Source organism: Ascidiella aspersa, chromosome 7 (genome assembly GCF_963924565.1).
Source record: "Ascidiella aspersa chromosome 7, kaAscAspe10.2, whole genome shotgun sequence".
Classification (NCBI taxonomy): Eukaryota; Metazoa; Chordata; class Ascidiacea; order Phlebobranchia; family Ascidiidae; genus Ascidiella; species Ascidiella aspersa.
Genome location: NC_139453.1, coordinates 10702035 through 10718051, shown reverse-complemented (window position 1 = coordinate 10718051; position 16017 = coordinate 10702035). Strand labels below are relative to the sequence as shown.

General features: G+C 37.2%; 2 protein-coding genes across 2 annotated transcripts; both read right to left on the bottom strand.

Moving 5' to 3' along the window:
• Positions 1-1642: 1642 nt before the first annotated feature.
• LOC146137747 (T-complex protein 1 subunit zeta-like) lies at positions 1643-10035 on the bottom strand. The gene is made up of 14 exons (XM_083394326.1): positions 9814-10035; positions 9235-9334; positions 7935-8033; positions 7189-7466; positions 6683-6793; positions 6309-6423; positions 5698-5751; positions 4823-5002; positions 4042-4189; positions 3649-3749; positions 3160-3295; positions 2984-3056; positions 2611-2678; positions 1643-1893 (listed from the first exon to the last, which is right to left on the bottom strand). The coding sequence occupies exons 1-14, from the start codon at positions 9948-9950 to the stop codon at positions 1889-1891; spliced, it is 1605 nt and encodes a 534-aa protein (XP_083250452.1). The 5' UTR covers positions 9951-10035; the 3' UTR covers positions 1643-1888.
• A 1836-nt stretch (positions 10036-11871) lies between these two features.
• On the bottom strand, positions 11872-15653 carry LOC146137746 (protein Wnt-4-like). The gene is made up of 4 exons (XM_083394425.1): positions 15571-15653; positions 15180-15528; positions 12881-13021; positions 11872-12168 (listed from the first exon to the last, which is right to left on the bottom strand). The coding sequence occupies exons 1-4, from the start codon at positions 15651-15653 to the stop codon at positions 11872-11874; spliced, it is 870 nt and encodes a 289-aa protein (XP_083250551.1).
• Between the last annotated feature and the right edge of the window lie 364 nt (positions 15654-16017).

Genomic DNA, 16017 nt, shown 5'->3' with positions numbered 1-16017 from the left:
AATAAATTACAGTAATACATTTTCTGTCTCAGATTTAACATCACCCCACCTCACAAGGAAAAGTTTTCACACACCTAGGTAAGAAACCCTGTTTTAAACCAATGGTTGGAGCAGTGTTTTTTAAACTTTTTTACTTCAGGTATTTTTTCGTAACTGCTTGCAATTTTTTTTACATTTTTTTACTGGCTTTGTTCTATATCTTTAAAACTACTGTTGGAGCACATCTTGAAATTACTGTTGGATCGATGAGCAGGGGCGAAAACGGAGTTAAAACATTTAGGATTTTTATAGCAAAATATATTTTCCTTTTGCCCGCGGCGCACCTGGCAACTTTCCATAGCGCACAGGTTAAGAAGCACTGAATTAGAGAGACCCTCGAGGTTAAGTTTTTGGAGAACAAAATAATGTAAGAACCCACTAGACCAGCGGTTCCCAAACTTTTCTAAAAATTTTGCCTGGCGGACCCGGTGCAATTATTTTAATATTTCGCGGCCCTACAAAATTTCAAGGGTCAGTTGACCCATATTTCTTGTAGAAGACTAGTGCAGTCACGATTCTTTCTAATGTAACAACCTTCTAACTCAGGGTGGTCCACGGTTGACAGCATCGCGGGCCACAATATTTCTTGGATATTCTTTGCGGGCCACATAAAGTAGGCTAAATGCGTACCAGGAGCGGATCAACGTTTTTCGTTTGGTCGAGGCATGAAATGTTTAACGTCACAAAGTAGCATCGAAAGACAGATACGCTCCAAAAACTTGCTTCTGTCGTCGAACTTGTGCGCAAATAAAATCGAATGTTATGAGACTGGGAAAACTGGTGTGCGCGAAGCGCGAAAAATTTGCGTATTTTACAAAAAATTTAATTAGAAGACTGTATTTTATAAGCGTAGAATGTTCGCGTAAAAGAGATGTTGTACAATCGCTAAATTACAAAGACGTTATCACAAAAAGGTTTAATTAACCAGATCAACTTGGCTGAAATTGCAACTGGGTTTGGATTTGGCCCACAATGTTCTAACTAATGCGAACGATTCGATGATAGCAGGTAGTACAGCATAATAGATGCTTTATGATGTCACAAGAGACATCATAAAACACGCTATGATGATCGAATAATGAAGCATAACTAAAGACAAAAAAGATGACAGATAATGTTTAAAACATAGACTAATGTTTAAAACTTTAAAGACTAATTCCCCTTGCGGACCCTCTGAAACTGCTGTACGGACCCCAGTTTGGGAACCGCTGCACTAGACTTTTAAAGAACAGTTTCGAAAAGTAGAAAAAGAGTGGGACAAGTAAATGATAAAAGATTCATTGTTTTATTTGCTTACGTTTCGGCAAGTGCTTATGCTATCTTCAGTGCGGTAAAATTTATCCTTTATTTAGGCCATTCTTTTTCTACTGAAGAATAAGGAACAGATCCGTTCTTAGTGTTCCTCGAAAACTTTTCACAAAATACACTTTTATTTGGAGACCTTATGTGGGTCATAGCGATTCGGTTAGAAAGCAGAATGCTGCCTTTTTCATATTTTCGGCTTTTAATATTTTACAGAAAAACGCTTTGCCCTAAATTTCTGGGTTTTACTCGACCAACCTGCTTACAGTTCCCATTCGAGTTACAACAAATACAACAATCGTACACAGTCGAGAATTTATTCAGGCAAACTTTGGAATTTTGGTTTCCGATGTGAAGCAATAGTGTAAATAGTGGGACATCAAATTGAACAAAATAAGGGAGGGGCGAAAACGACTGAGACACAAATGCGGAACAGCAAGAAACAAACGACGACATTACGGCACACGCAGCCGGGTATACAAGGGTCGGGGAAGGCGCATGCGGATCACAAATCGAAACCAACACTAGAATATTTCAGGAAAGCACTTCACCCTGTAGAAACAAGAAAGAGATTGAAATTCTTTGTTTGCATTACTTAAGCTAAGGACGTTATAAAATGGGTAAAAGGCAAAATATATGATATCTAAAAATGGCGAATTTGATGTGATGGGTGAATTGGATTGGTTTTAATATTTTATACAACTTATGGATCCCAATCCGGAACCACTTAAATTTAGCTTACTTATGAATAAGATATTTTTAAAATATAACATTTGAATATTCGAAAATTCAAGATGAGGGATGTCAGAAAATTTGCATATTATTCCGATACCGATATCCGATAATTTAAAGACAAAGTATCGCGATTCGATCCAATACCATATAACGTCATTGCTTTGCAACAATAGGCAAAATTGATAAAATGCAAACGTTTTAAGGCATTTTTCAGGTCTTGACGTCAAGATTTGCTTTGGCGTTAAAAGGCTTGGCAAACTCCAGCTGTTTCCAATATTTTGTGACAGATTTACGTTTCAAGGTAAAAATTTCTGAGTTTGATCGCAAATTGTAACTGAAATTCATACGTTAACTTATTATCGGATCGGCACCGATATCACCCTGCCTAATACCGATACTCAACCACTTGGCATCGGGTATCGGGTAACATTCGAAATTATCGGAGATACCTATTCAAGTTTATTGAAACATTGGCGGCAAAATGGCGTTGGTGAAAAACACGTGAGAAAAATTTACAAAGGATTTTCAATTTACCTTTCAAAGTGGCCATTCCCGCTCTCATCATTTCGTCTACCAGAAGCAAGTTGGACGCAATAACAGTGCTGGAAGATAATAAGTAAAAAAATATTACCTTTGAAGTTGATGTAAACAGGTTACTTTTAAATACAGATTCCTAAGCGTTTTAGCATTGTTACCCCTCAAACGATTTTTTTTTTGTACAAAAAAGAATTAAACAAAAAAGAAAACATCAACGAAAGAAAGGATTAATAATAAATTGCTATTATGCGGCTATAATTATAAACAACATATAATATCATGGTAACATTGAACCTAGAAAGTCAAGTCTCGAAAGACCAATCATCAGCAAGTTAAATAGTTATAATCGTCATTCGTTATAGGCACGCACCACGAGTTGAGAAGTTGCTTCAAAACACAGTAGTTGTCCAGAATGCCAGAGTCGGCCGGTGAGCATGGTTCGCCTGTGTAAAGAGAAAACAAATTAACACTATTTGACAAAAAAAGTAAAAATATGTAACAAATTTGGAATATTAAATATTGAATGCGAGACGGCAAACAACGTACCAGATTGCAGGTCGATTCCAACTGGTACACTGGAAATAGCGTACTCCTGGTTCAGTTTCACGATGGTTTCTTGGGGATCGAGGCCGGCGTTTTGCGCAAGCACTTTTGGAATGACGAGCAGAGCTTCGGCATATGCCTGAAAAAATAATGGAAATCGCGTTTAAGGGGTGCTTTGGCAGAGGATAGTACATAATACACCAGGAATGTCAGGGCGGAAAACTGACTGCTGATGAAAACGCATCTTGATTTTTTTATATTTTTATTCACGAACTTCGTTGTAATGTGAATTTAGAAAAAAACTCTTGGTCATATGAAAGATCGAATTCAATTCTATGTGTTACCGCCACAATTGCTTTACAACTGAGTAAAGCAATTAAATCTGTTAATGCTGTAAAAGGACGTTGTGACTATTGACTACTCGTAATAAACTGAGATCTATTTTACAAGGCACATTTTCCATATACTTTGCTGGAAATCTGAGCAATTTACCTGAACTCCCAGTTGAGCTCTTCCCTTTACTGAAGACTTGAATCGCATAAGGGCGTCGTAAGCCGCAATCTGGAATCCGCCGGCACCAGGTACAACGCATTCTGGTGGCAAGAAACAATGTTGGTCAGTTGTCCGACATTTGTCAAACTTATAAACCAGAAAAAACCAATGTGGACACAAGAATAAATTTTGTTTTTGTTCTGTTAACCCACAACGTTAAATTTGATAATGTTTTCGTGATCTCTTTGTTTTAAAGATTCCTGATAAAGAAATATCTCTCGTTTTTTGACGTTTCAATCATAAATTTAGTTATTAGTTTATGAAAATTATCAATTATAAATTCTATGAAAAAAAAAAACCTTTAAGAAAACAATCTTGGACCGAAAAACTCACCGTCTTCAATAGCGTTCTTAACAGCGCGCAGTCCGTCCCGCACTGCGTCCTTGATCTGGGTGATGGTGTGCTTGTTGGGTCCCTTGATCAGGATGGTGACACTTCGCGGGTCCTTGCACTCCTCGACGAACGTGTACTTGCTCTCGCCCTAGAGGAATACGAAATACAAAGGTGGTTGGAAACTTAACCGACTGGCAACTTGGTCTACTTACACGGGAATAAAATACAACCGGTTAATAATTTTTCTAAACATTTTAGGTAGCAATGGGCTCGAATATGAATAACGTTAAGAAAACTACAAGTTCAAGTTTAGTGTGTATAACGGTACAGGTGATAAAGCAACTCATTTTGAAAAGTTAAATATCGGCATTATTAAAATTACCACCGGTTTTGATATTTCCAAACAGGGTTAGTTTTCAACAAACGGTAAAAATTGCACGAACACGGAGAGACATTTTAAAAACTTTTCAGAAAATGGAAGCCAATATTTTTTTTTCGCGAATAAACTTACATTATTATTTCTGAAAATGTTTAACGCTTGTTTTTTCTTTAAGCCTCGTAAAAAAGCTGACTAAAAATCTTGTGGTGCTTTTTAACATTAATACCATTTTTTCTAAAAATTTTCCAATTTTTTTGTTTATAAAACTATGCCAGATATACAAAACACGCTAAAAGATTGGAAGCCAAAGCTTTCTCTCCAACGCCTCGCGTAACTTCGGCCAACAAAAAGTTAATTAAAAAAACACACATACATATTAATGGAGTGAAGCGTTTTGCTTACCAAGACATGCTCATAGACGAGCCCGGCGTGGCCGAGACAATCTAGAGTGAGTTCGTCGACCGAGTTCATGGCCTGGCCACCGCAGGCGAGCACCAGCCGCTCCATGTTCCTGCGCTTGGCCCGTCTAAGCGCCACAATGCCATTCTTGGCCAACATGTCAAGCGACATTGGGTCGATGCCCTGCGTTCAGGAGTAATTTTTTTCGATTTTTCTGGACAAGTAGACCTCAAGGGTAGCAGGACTTGTTTAACTACACAGCATACCGCATTTGACATACATTCCAATACTAACTAAATTAAGGTTACCACAAAAAAAATTTCAAGGCACTCAAAGCTATTGCAAAGAAAATGTATAGCTTTTAATTTACCTTAAATTAGATCGCTCGATGTTTTTTAAACCATGGCTGGCACAATAAAAATAGTTACAAAAATGTTTTTTTTATCGGCATGCAAGAAATAACTTAAACTGGTCTAAAAATAAATTTAAAGATAGACTTTTTAAATTATAAATCAGTTCATAGACATTTAAAGACCTAAAAATAAAATAAAATGTGGCAAACCTGTGATTACAAGTAAATTTGATGATTAATTCAAATGATAAAGTGTAAACTGAGCATACACTTTTGAATATATCAAATATTTCCCTGTTCAAATTTTTTAGACAGTTTCTGAAGAGGATATAAAGCAGGAAAAGAACTTAGCTGATGTGGGGTCAAACATGTTTCAACCAACAATTTTCATTATACAATGTTTTTGTGGTCAGGCTTGTCACTTAACTCTACACAAAACTATTTTTTTGTAATATTATTGGAAAAATATCTTTGTTTATAAAACCGATTCCTAGACATAAAAAACGCTAAAATTTAAGCACCTTACCTTTTGGTTAATCAGAACAAAACCCTTTGATTTGTCTCCTGATCCTCCACAAACCTGCACAGATAAAGCACAAAAAATTACACAATTGTTTAAGCTTGTTTTAAAAAGAAGTTAAGTAATTTAGGATCACCAAAACTTTCAAGACATCATTCTACAGCAGGGTTTTCCCGAACTTTGAAAATTAAAAAAAAAGTTTAAAAAAAAAACACACATATTCGTTGTACAGTACGTACCCTTTCAATAATTGCCACAGTTATTTACACCTAATGATTTTGAAAGCTTTTGCTATCCAGTATCCCAAATCTTACTTGTTGCGCGAAGATTAGTGAGTAAAAAGTGAGGCAGAGAAGATAAACGAAATGAAGTTATAGGACAATTTATTTGTGTAATTATACTGCCATTGAATTAGTTGTTAAGTTCAGTAACTTAACTTAAATTGTATTGTGGCCCGCGATAAAACAGATTCACAAATAGTGGTCCGTGGTCCGAAAAGGTTGGGAAACCCTGATCTACAGTCTTATATTATTAATTGACACCAAACTACTATGACATTGGTTACATAGTTATAGGTTCACACCATAAACACAGCAACGAAATGTAAAAAATCTTACTTCATTCTTGAGTTGGATGACCTTGTTTACTTTGTCATTTGTGAAGCTTCTTTCGGCTGCAACAAGTTTTTCCCGCTCCTCTGCTGATTTGTAGAAGAATCCAGCATTAACTTCACTGCAAAGTAAATAAAACAATTTATGCTTGAAACATTTCTATTCAGCATTCGTTCTTGGAAAGTTGGATCTTTTCAATTTAATTTGCATGGTTGAAATGTTGGAATAAAAACACACACATATAGTACATATATATATATCTTTAACCAATGGAGCTAGTTAATATTAAACTACAAACAATTCTACAGATATATTTTATTTTTACCAGAAACTTAAAATAAAGAGGAATTTGATTTTTAAGGTATATATTTGAATTTTACCTCTTTTCATACTCCATTGAAACATTGCATGTGAGGATGTAGGCATCTTCAACTCGCTTACTCATGTCGGGGTGTCTGGCTCCATGATCCATGACAATTCCATTGATTAAACTAATCCACATAATTTAAAAATCATTAAAAAAACCCTAGTTCACATTAATAAATGGTAAACTTGGAAAGGTAGCCCCTCCAGCTCAATTAGAAAAAAAAAAGGAATTCAGGTGCTAAAATCAAAAGTTAGGCAGACAGATTTAGCTAAAATCGTTTTTTTTATCCCACTGGACTTTATTAAAGTTGTTTAAATTGAAAATATTGTTTGTTGAGTGAAACTATGAGGGCAAGCGCCAAGCGCCCAGCACTATAACCAAATCATTTGATATGCAGCTTTTCAGAAGCTTCTTAAATTTTACACTTTGCTATAATTATTTAATAAAAAATCTGTTTAGCACAAGTTTGACCTAATTCACAAATGCAGGAGCTGTCACTATTCACAACAATGTTCCTACCTAGTGTCACAGTCGAGTTTATGCTGCATCTCCATAATCTCAACCATGTGCAGATTGACAGGGCTGTCCTCCTGCCTGACCGCCAAGATCGCATCAACCACTACCTCGGTCAGCTGGTCAGCCAGTTTGTGGTGGACTTTGGTTGCTAGAGATGTGCGGGCGACGTCGATCAACTTCTCACGAGTGATTTTGAAGTCGCATTTGATTGAGTCCAGGACCTCGAGAGCCTTGGTCTTGGCCAGCTCAAAACCCTCCGCTATGATTCTGGGGTGGACTCCCTTGATAAGAATTATAATGCAAATGTTAGAATTTAGTAAAGTTGTATAGTGAAGGAGGTTATCGCCCAAAACAGCCAGGAAAAAAGTTCTGTTTATAGGGCATTTTGTTACTGTTTATCTCAAAACTCAGACAAGAAAACTATGGAAACAAATGTATGAAATTAATAATAACAAAATGTAAACCAGGTAATTCGGATGAAGCAAAAACGGTTCATCATTTTTTTACTTATGAAGTATACATTAATGAAAACAAAGGATATTTATTATCTATGCATCATATTGCCATTTACGTTTTGAACTTTTCAACAGTAAAAGCTGGGGATGACTGTAAATCAACTCACAGACATTCAAATACTTTACTCAAGACTTTGTGGCAACCCTGTAGTAAAACTAAATGGTCGGGATTAAAGAAATTGTTCTGTATGTGTAGATATGCATGTGAAATTTTAGAGCCATGCATTTTTTTACCTCTTGGATATAGTTGTCTGCCTGCTTCAGTAACTCGCCAATAATTAAAACATTTGAGGTGGTGCCATCTCCTGTAATGTCATCTTGAGCTGTGGCAACCTGGAATATAAAAAAATCATTACAAATTAGACATGTTATTTTTACTAATTTGGGTTATGTTAAAACATTTTATAAAACATACTACAAAGCCAGCCTGCATTCTGTGGCAGGTGCATACCAGATATGTTTTCTAAATATTTTGGAAGATTAAACAGACAACACCCTATCTAACTTCGAAGTCTTGACAACCGATCCATTTTCAATATAACATAAAATTAGTTTGCAATTACAACTAAGAAGTACCTTGTTGTAATATACTTTAGCTGCACAATATTTGGTAAGTCATTAAAATTATTACTTTAAAACCTACGCAAAGGCTAAACCGTATCCAAATTATGTTCGCCGTAGTAGGATTCTAGACAAGCGGCAAACCTATTTCCCACCAGTTTATCGAACTTTGAAATTTGCACTACAGTAACTGGTTTTAGCAATAAATCGTATTGTGATTTTGCAAATTCAGTTACAGTAGTGCGAATTTCGAAATTCAGCAAATCGACAAGCCAGGCAAACAACACTTAATGTGCACAACTAAATTTGCATATTGCGCAATTTAATTAAAAAAAAAACAATAAAATTTGGTAAGATTTCTAAACCTAAAATGTGCAAAAAACATATTTGCACATCTCAAATTTGGTTCTGCACATCAGACATTTCTGTGTAAAGCGACATGAAATTTAGACTGGATCTAAAGTAGTGTTATTGTTTGGCTTAAGATGCGGGCCAGATGCGAAAATTTGGAGTTTGCGTGGGGGAGACGATTTTGCAGCTTGAAATTGCGCGGCTGTAATAACGGTATTTGCAAGCCTGAAAATGGAGCACTATACTGAAAACCGTTAGCGCGACGTAAGTTTTGTACGTTTAAGCGGCTGACCGCATTTAACGTTGAATTTATGTGAAATGCGCGGCTATGACCGCGGCTGAGCGAGAAACTGCACGGGGGATTTATCCTTACTTTTCGACCTGGGACACAGCTAAATCCCTGGCGCAGGCCTTGCTTTCCAACCTGGGGTGCGGGTTAGCATTTGGGTGAATTAAGTAATACTATCAACAAAGAGTATAATAATACTTGACCCACCCACACGCTAACTCGCAAATTATGTGCTTTGATTTCATAACTGTAGTAGGATTCTAGACCAGTGTCTAAAGATTAATAATTACCATTCTATTTTTTCAAGCCTAAATTAAAATGAAATAAATTAACCTTTGCAATAAGACTTGCTGTTGGATGCTGAATTTGCATTTCATGCAAAAGCACATTTCCGTCTTTGGTGAGTTTAATGTCTCCTGCACCAGACACCAACCTACAAACCAATATGTTAATTGTTTCAAAGCCACAAAAATACCAATTAAACAATTAGCAAAATAAGTAGGCTGTTTTGTCAATCAGTTACATTCTATAGTTTAAAGCAAATTAAACGGGTAATACTAATTTACGGAATGATGAATGATCGGAATGGTCGGAACGCTCACTAATTTAAGTGTTACCCCGTTAAAACAATTGTTAAACCAAAGCACAACATTTGGGTTAGGGTGGGGGTTAGCATTTGGGTGAAGGTGGGTCAAGTGTTATTATATTTGATAATAATGCTGTAAGCGTTCCGACCATTCATCATTCCGTAAATTAGTGTTACCCAATTAAACTCCAAAATAATAATTTTAAAGTACCTATTAACGCACAATAAGTGAGACATTTTAATTAGTAAAAATTATTCGCTTTAAAACCAATTAGCACACACAATACATTTAGAACATAATTAGGCCAACACCAAATTCCAATTACATTTTCATGGTTCCTTTTGGTCCAAGATTTGTTCGCAAAACATCTTGCAGGCCTCTTGCCGCGCTGATGTTTACTGCTAAGGCTTGAGTTGACCTGGCTACCTCTGCTTTAGGGTTTAGAGATTTAATTGCAGCCATGTTGGAAATAAAAAAGATACAAATTGAACGGTGCAAGAACTGTAAAAATACACTAATGAAGCTTCAAATTGTAGGCGGTATCCAAGACAAATTAACGGTTAAAAAATTTCCCCTAGGATTCACTTTTAAACACAACGATTCATTTTGTAAGGATTTTAATACAGCTTCTTATACCGATTGTTTGCAATGCTTGCATGAAAAGCATGAATGTTTGCATTATTAAATAAATTATTGCATTTCATATCTTTTTTTAAGCGAGCAAAAGCTAAAAAAAACAATCCACATTATTTGTAAAATAATAAAACTTTGATAGTTGTGAATATAAATATTCTCGAATTGTCCGCTTCTGGAACAATCCGCACGTGCAACTTGCTGTAATCTTTACTGACACTTAACGGTAAATTTCGTTCTACATATTGAGCACTAGGCGACTATATCATCAGCACTTCTTTGATTTGCTGTACTTTCTAAAATTTAAATTTTGCAAATGCGCGTTTTGTTCAATGCGATAACATTTACGAAATTTTTGTGCTTCTCATATTTTCTTGACAAGTTTATCCGAATAAACATAATGCTCGATCAATATTTATAAAGCTACAGATACAAAGTACAACATTCTTTATGTCGAATCATTGCAGTTAAATATTTTTTAATAATGCGAATCAAACGGGTATTGGAAGTTCAAGGCTATTTATTTTTTGCTATACATCAGTTTGTGGGAATCTTTCTCTTTCTGAATTATTTGAAATGTCAGAGTTGTGCGATAAAATATAGTCTATAGTTAACTACTTTTTATTTACTGTTTTACAATGTTCTGGCTTTTAAAAATATTCTACTTTCACTCCTTTATCAGACATTTAATCGGAAATATTAAATTTAATCGGAATACCGGACACCTCAAACTTCGTTATACCGTGTTGGCACAAACAAGTAATTATTTTGCGTTATTTTAATGCGTAAAAATAATCTTATGGTTGGTTTTTATTTAACATAAGCAAATATACAAGTTTACAGGCTTTACAAAACAAAATTAGAACAAAAGAAGGAAAATATTGTAGGCATTTGCATGTTTATATCAATTTTAAATATTTGTCGAAAGTAAAACCGAAAAAACTAGGCCAAAAATGTTTTGTTCACAAATATTTGTATCCGTTTTCCATGTAGAATTAACACTGTTTGCAAATAGAACTAAACACATAGAATACGACATCTCATAGATATTCACAAATGGTACAAAAAATGATTCAAACACCGCCCTACACCACAACAAATACCATAGCGTAATGACCAGCAAAAGCATGTGCGGTAAAAAAAAACGATCCGACGCCAGACCAGCAGCACCTTTTGTTGTATTATATGCCCAGTGTTGTTAACAAGTCATTTTGAAATGACTTAATTTCCAATCCAGTCATTTGTAAAATAACTTAAATCCTAGTCAAGCCTTTTTAAATAAATAACAAGTCAAGTTCCAGTCAAGTCATAATTAGAGCAAGTCACGCCCCTACCGTCAAAGTAAAATGTTAGACTAATGGTAATTTAAAACTCGAAAAACCATGAACCATGGCTGAACTAAAAATATAAGAAAAACGCAACATATAGCAAGCAAATTGTTTCATATGCAAAAATTTGGATAAGTAACCCAATTTTATAAAAAAGATTTACATAAAACAATTTACTTCACCCAAATCATTTGCCAACAAGACTTAAGTCAAATCAAGTCATTTGTGAGAAAGACTTAAGTCAAGTCATTTTGCCCAAATTACTTTAGTCAAGTCAAGTCATTTTAAAACAGTGACTTAAGTGCATTGAAGCCAAATCATTGACTTAAATCTTTGCAACACTGGTACCACCCCAGAAAAAACCTCGGACCAGTCTTTCACTAAGACCTGTCCCAATCCGCCGTGCAGTTCAACGCGCACGTTCAAAGGCAAAAGTGCTTGGTGACCTCGCGGGAGCACTGCTCGCAGGTCACTGTGCAGCACCAGTGAAAGCGGCACTCGCACTTGTACGTTTCTACGCCTGTAGCGTTAGAGAAGCCTCTTCCGCAGCAGAGCGCAGCGCAAGACTTCTGACCTCGCTCGCTAGCGCCATCGCACGGCCGTCCTGCTGTGTTGCAAAACTGAGGGGACTTGCGCAAGAAGGCCAAAGCTAATGGTCGATGACTTGGCGTTTTTGGACGAAGACGTGCGATGCCGGACGGACTCTGTATCACGTGGACCTGAAAGCATAAGCGTAGCCTATGTTGGCATGAGCAGTTTTATCCATAGTATCTTGCCTAAAAGGAAATTCGCCCTATCAACCAACTCAGGATCGGTGGTAAGGCTGTTTCATGTACGATTGAAACAAGATTGTAAGCAATATAATCAAACATAATTCGTTTACTGAGTTACGTATTACGAATTTGAGACCCGACACTCAAAAAACATAAAGAAAAGTTTGATATGCAGTATTTCATCATCATTTTAGGCAGATTGGAAGTCACATCCAGCCTTGGTAGGCTACTAGATGTTGTTAAATTATTTTAACTAATATCGTTAACCAATAACTATAAAATGTGTGTTGTTCTATTTGTTAAAGCATCGTTTGCAACCAATTACCAATTAATTGGAAATTGTTTAATCTACGATAATAAATTTGAAGACCTCTTGAGATCCTTATTAAATGTTAGAACAAAAACATGAATTAATATAATTGCCAAGCCTATTGCCAAACATATTGTTTCGAATTCTGATACTGTTATCCATAGAATTTTTTCATGCAGAAAATCTATAAAAAGAAGCAGGATAAGAAGTTAACATGTAAAGTTTATTAGATTTTCTTTCCACAAGAAGGATATATTTCTAATACTTGAACGTTACTTTTTGTCAACAATATAGTTGCACCAGAGTCCATGTAAATGACTATTTTTTACACCAAGGTCGGACACTTGCCTGTTGGGCTTCGCTGTAGCTTTCCTTAAGAGCTTTGCCCAGCTCGTGAAAGCTGGGCATTGATCTCCAACAGGTGAAACTCATGCAGGAGCCGGTCATCCCGTGACACTTGCACTTTTGCTTCATTCTTCTAGTTAGTTCCTGAAAAAACAAAACAATATTAAGCTTCGCAAACCTCAAAATTAAGTGTTAAGATATTAGATAGTATTTCAATATGGCGAGAGAATGAGCGGCAAGCAATATGTCAATTGCCAAAAAGAGGCGCCCGCTGTAAAATCTCGCGTGTTTTTGAATGCGGTTTACATGGGGAGACATATTAAAACCTACAAAGCAACAGTACCTAAAGCAGAATAATCTATAGTACCATATAGTATTCATACCAACGATTTTTTCGGAGTGCGTTTGTATGCTAACGAGATAATTGCTTGATTTGTTTTCAACATCAAAATGTTCTCCAAACTTAAGTCGAAACAAAATTCGAGGAAATTCAAACATAAATTAGCGAAAGACGATAGTAAATTGAAAAATAGGCAAAACTGTAAAATGAACGCCAAACTACAAAACACCAATAGTAAATCGTTTCATCCGTTGTTTTTCTTTATAGAAGCTCAAATTAGAATTACGCTTGATTGCCATGGTTAAAGTTTCCTATCAGACACAGCGCCGAAACCAAAAGCGAAGATGTTTCAACGAGGTCGGCGTCTCCCCTTGTTTCGCACATACTCCGTTGGCTGTGGTTTAAAAAGTGAATAGCGCGAGAACAACGGCCAACACCGGAAGCCGTCAAATTGGCCTCGCTTTTAATTAAATCGGCACCTCCCCCCGGCCCAGAAGAACGAAAAAATCGATGCGACCAAGTGCTCCGCCATTGTCCCCGACCAACGACGGCGATAAGTTACTTCTTGGTGCTCGAGAGGCCAATTTCGCGGCGGTAGCGACTCGTTTTGCGGCGCGAAAGATAGCGAAGGTCGCGAGCCGAACCAGACGAACGCGAATCGATTCGTTTGCGCAGCGCCTTCGCCATTGTGCAAGGGTAAACACTCGACAGGGGGGCTAACTATTTTCTTGTTAGACCCCCGCCCCCCCTTTCCTGAATGTGTGTGACGTCACAAACGCCCACGTGCGCCACTCGAGCGCGGCGGATCGGAAATTGTTGGCGTGCCTTTCGGGTGGCGCGCAACTCCTTTTTAAAGCTATAACCAACTCACACCTGCTCCAATGGATTAGGAACCCCTGGCTATTGAAAACAAAATAGCTACTAGCAAATTTAGCATAAACCAAAATTTATTATCTATTTGCTACTTTGAAATAATTGTTATTCAAAGAACTGCCATTATTTTGCTAAAATATTACAAAACAAGTTTTTTTCTGTTTTTCAGATAAATCTTCTGTTACTCTTTCGGTATAAAAATTATACTCAAAAGAAACCTTGTATAAGCTTACAAATAAAACCTTATTATATTACACAAGTTGAGTGGTTAAACCAGTTGTTCCCAACAAGGGTGCCATTTTAATGCTCAACGCGAAATATTTAGAAATCTTTGGGAATCTTTGCATACGATTATAGTATAATATAACAAAATATATCCCTACATTGTGTATAGTTCATTGAACTTGTATTGTTCCAGTTTCGTTTATTATGATAATAAAGTAAACCATAAAAACTAATAGTGCAATATACAGTAATGATTTTTTCTAGGTGTGCCGTAAGCAATCAATGGTTGGGAACCAGAAGGTACCAAAGATTTATTTAAATTACTGTCGTGCAGGGGCGGAGTTAAATTCATTTTTTGGCCTATTTTAACTGAGTGAACGAATTTTTTTGTTTATAGTATCTTTGAGCCTGTTTTGTCATATGGTTTTGCCTGAAAGCGTTGTGCGTCTCGTCGCACCTAAGTTTTGGCAACTTAAAAGATTTAAACGAATTTAGTTGCTCTACGCGAATGAATAACATGACTATAAGGTAGATTTTGTACTAAAAGTAACACCTCTCAAACGTTTTATAAAGTAACAACTCTCCAAAACTTTTTAAAATAGACGAACTGTGTAGTGTTCTTAAGGTTACTCCTGATCACAACTCCACGTTTAGATGTTACTTTGTGACGTAACGTTTTGACAAAATTTTGTGACGTCACGTTATGATATAGCTTGGTGATGTCACGTCGGAAAAAAAACATGCCCCGCTCCAAAAAATCCTGAATCCGTCCCTGCTGTTGTGTCCACCAAATTTTTCTGGCGTACGTGGAACACATTTTGCGAATCCCTGATAACCTTGACTTTGCGCTTTGATTAAACTTACTTCCCGTCCGACGTCGTTGTTGTGCAGGTTGACGAAGTGCTCGTTGGTGACTCGCTTGCGTAACTTGCGTGACTTGCGCGACTTGCGCGTCCGGCTGCGACGTCGTCGGCGCCGTTCGCGTCTCACGTCGGTGAACAGGCGCGATATCTTGTTGCCCCAGTGGATGTTGTCCGAGCAGCCTCCCCATGTCACACTCCCGGTGGTCACCTGATCTCCCCAAGTCTCGTCGCAGCCGCAGTCACGTGACGCGCCGCTGCTGCAGTCACGCGTGACGGCGAAGGCAACGGCCGCCGAGCTGAGCGCGTGAATGTAAGCGTCCTCCTTGCTGGAGGCTGGAACGCCGTCGGCGCTGCCCAGAGAGTATGAGCGTCTTCTGCGTCTCCTGTACGGCGTCGAGCAGTTCCAGGGCTCGTTGCTGAACTGCCGCTGACACTCAGACATGGCAAGCGACGCGCCGCGCGCCACCGAACCCATGGTGGACGAGTGCTGGCGACAGAACTACGGAAAAAGCGTGTTTGGCGACCGTTTTAATCGAATTCATTAATAGTATGTTTTTGTGCACAAATTTTATTAGTTTGTGTGCACACATTTGGTTAGGTAGTTAACTTGTGATTTAGTGCAACCTACACAAATTAGAGAAGCCAAAACTGTCTATTACTTGATCGGTATGCTTGACTGGCGACAAAACTATACGGAAAAAGCGTGTTTGGCAACTGTTTTGATCGAGGTAGGTTTGGGTGCACACTCGATTACTTTTTAATGTGAATTTAACACCATTTTAATGTCATTACTATGTGCATTGTGATGTCATTACATGATCGGAACCCAAACCCGATGC

Coding starts and splice junctions, on each gene's coding strand:
- LOC146137747 (XM_083394326.1), bottom strand. CDS start 9,950: ATGGCTGCAATTAAATCTCTAAACCCTAAAGCAGAGGTAGCCAGGTCA. Junction 5,003..5,697: donor TTGTTCTGATTAACCAAAAG/GTAAGGTGCTTA, acceptor TCCTGAACGCAG/GGCATCGACCCAATGTCGCT. Junction 3,296..3,648: donor GAGCTCAACTGGGAGTTCAG/GTAAATTGCTCA, acceptor TTATTTTTTCAG/GCATATGCCGAAGCTCTGCT.
- LOC146137746 (XM_083394425.1), bottom strand. CDS start 15,653: ATGGGTTCGGTGGCGCGCGGCGCGTCGCTTGCCATGTCTGAGTGTCAG. Junction 15,529..15,570: donor GAGCCCTGGAACTGCTCGAC/GCCGTACAGGAG, acceptor CTCTCTGGGCAG/CGCCGACGGCGTTCCAGCCT. Junction 12,169..12,880: donor GCTACAGCGAAGCCCAACAG/GCAAGTGTCCGA, acceptor TTATGCTTTCAG/GTCCACGTGATACAGAGTCC.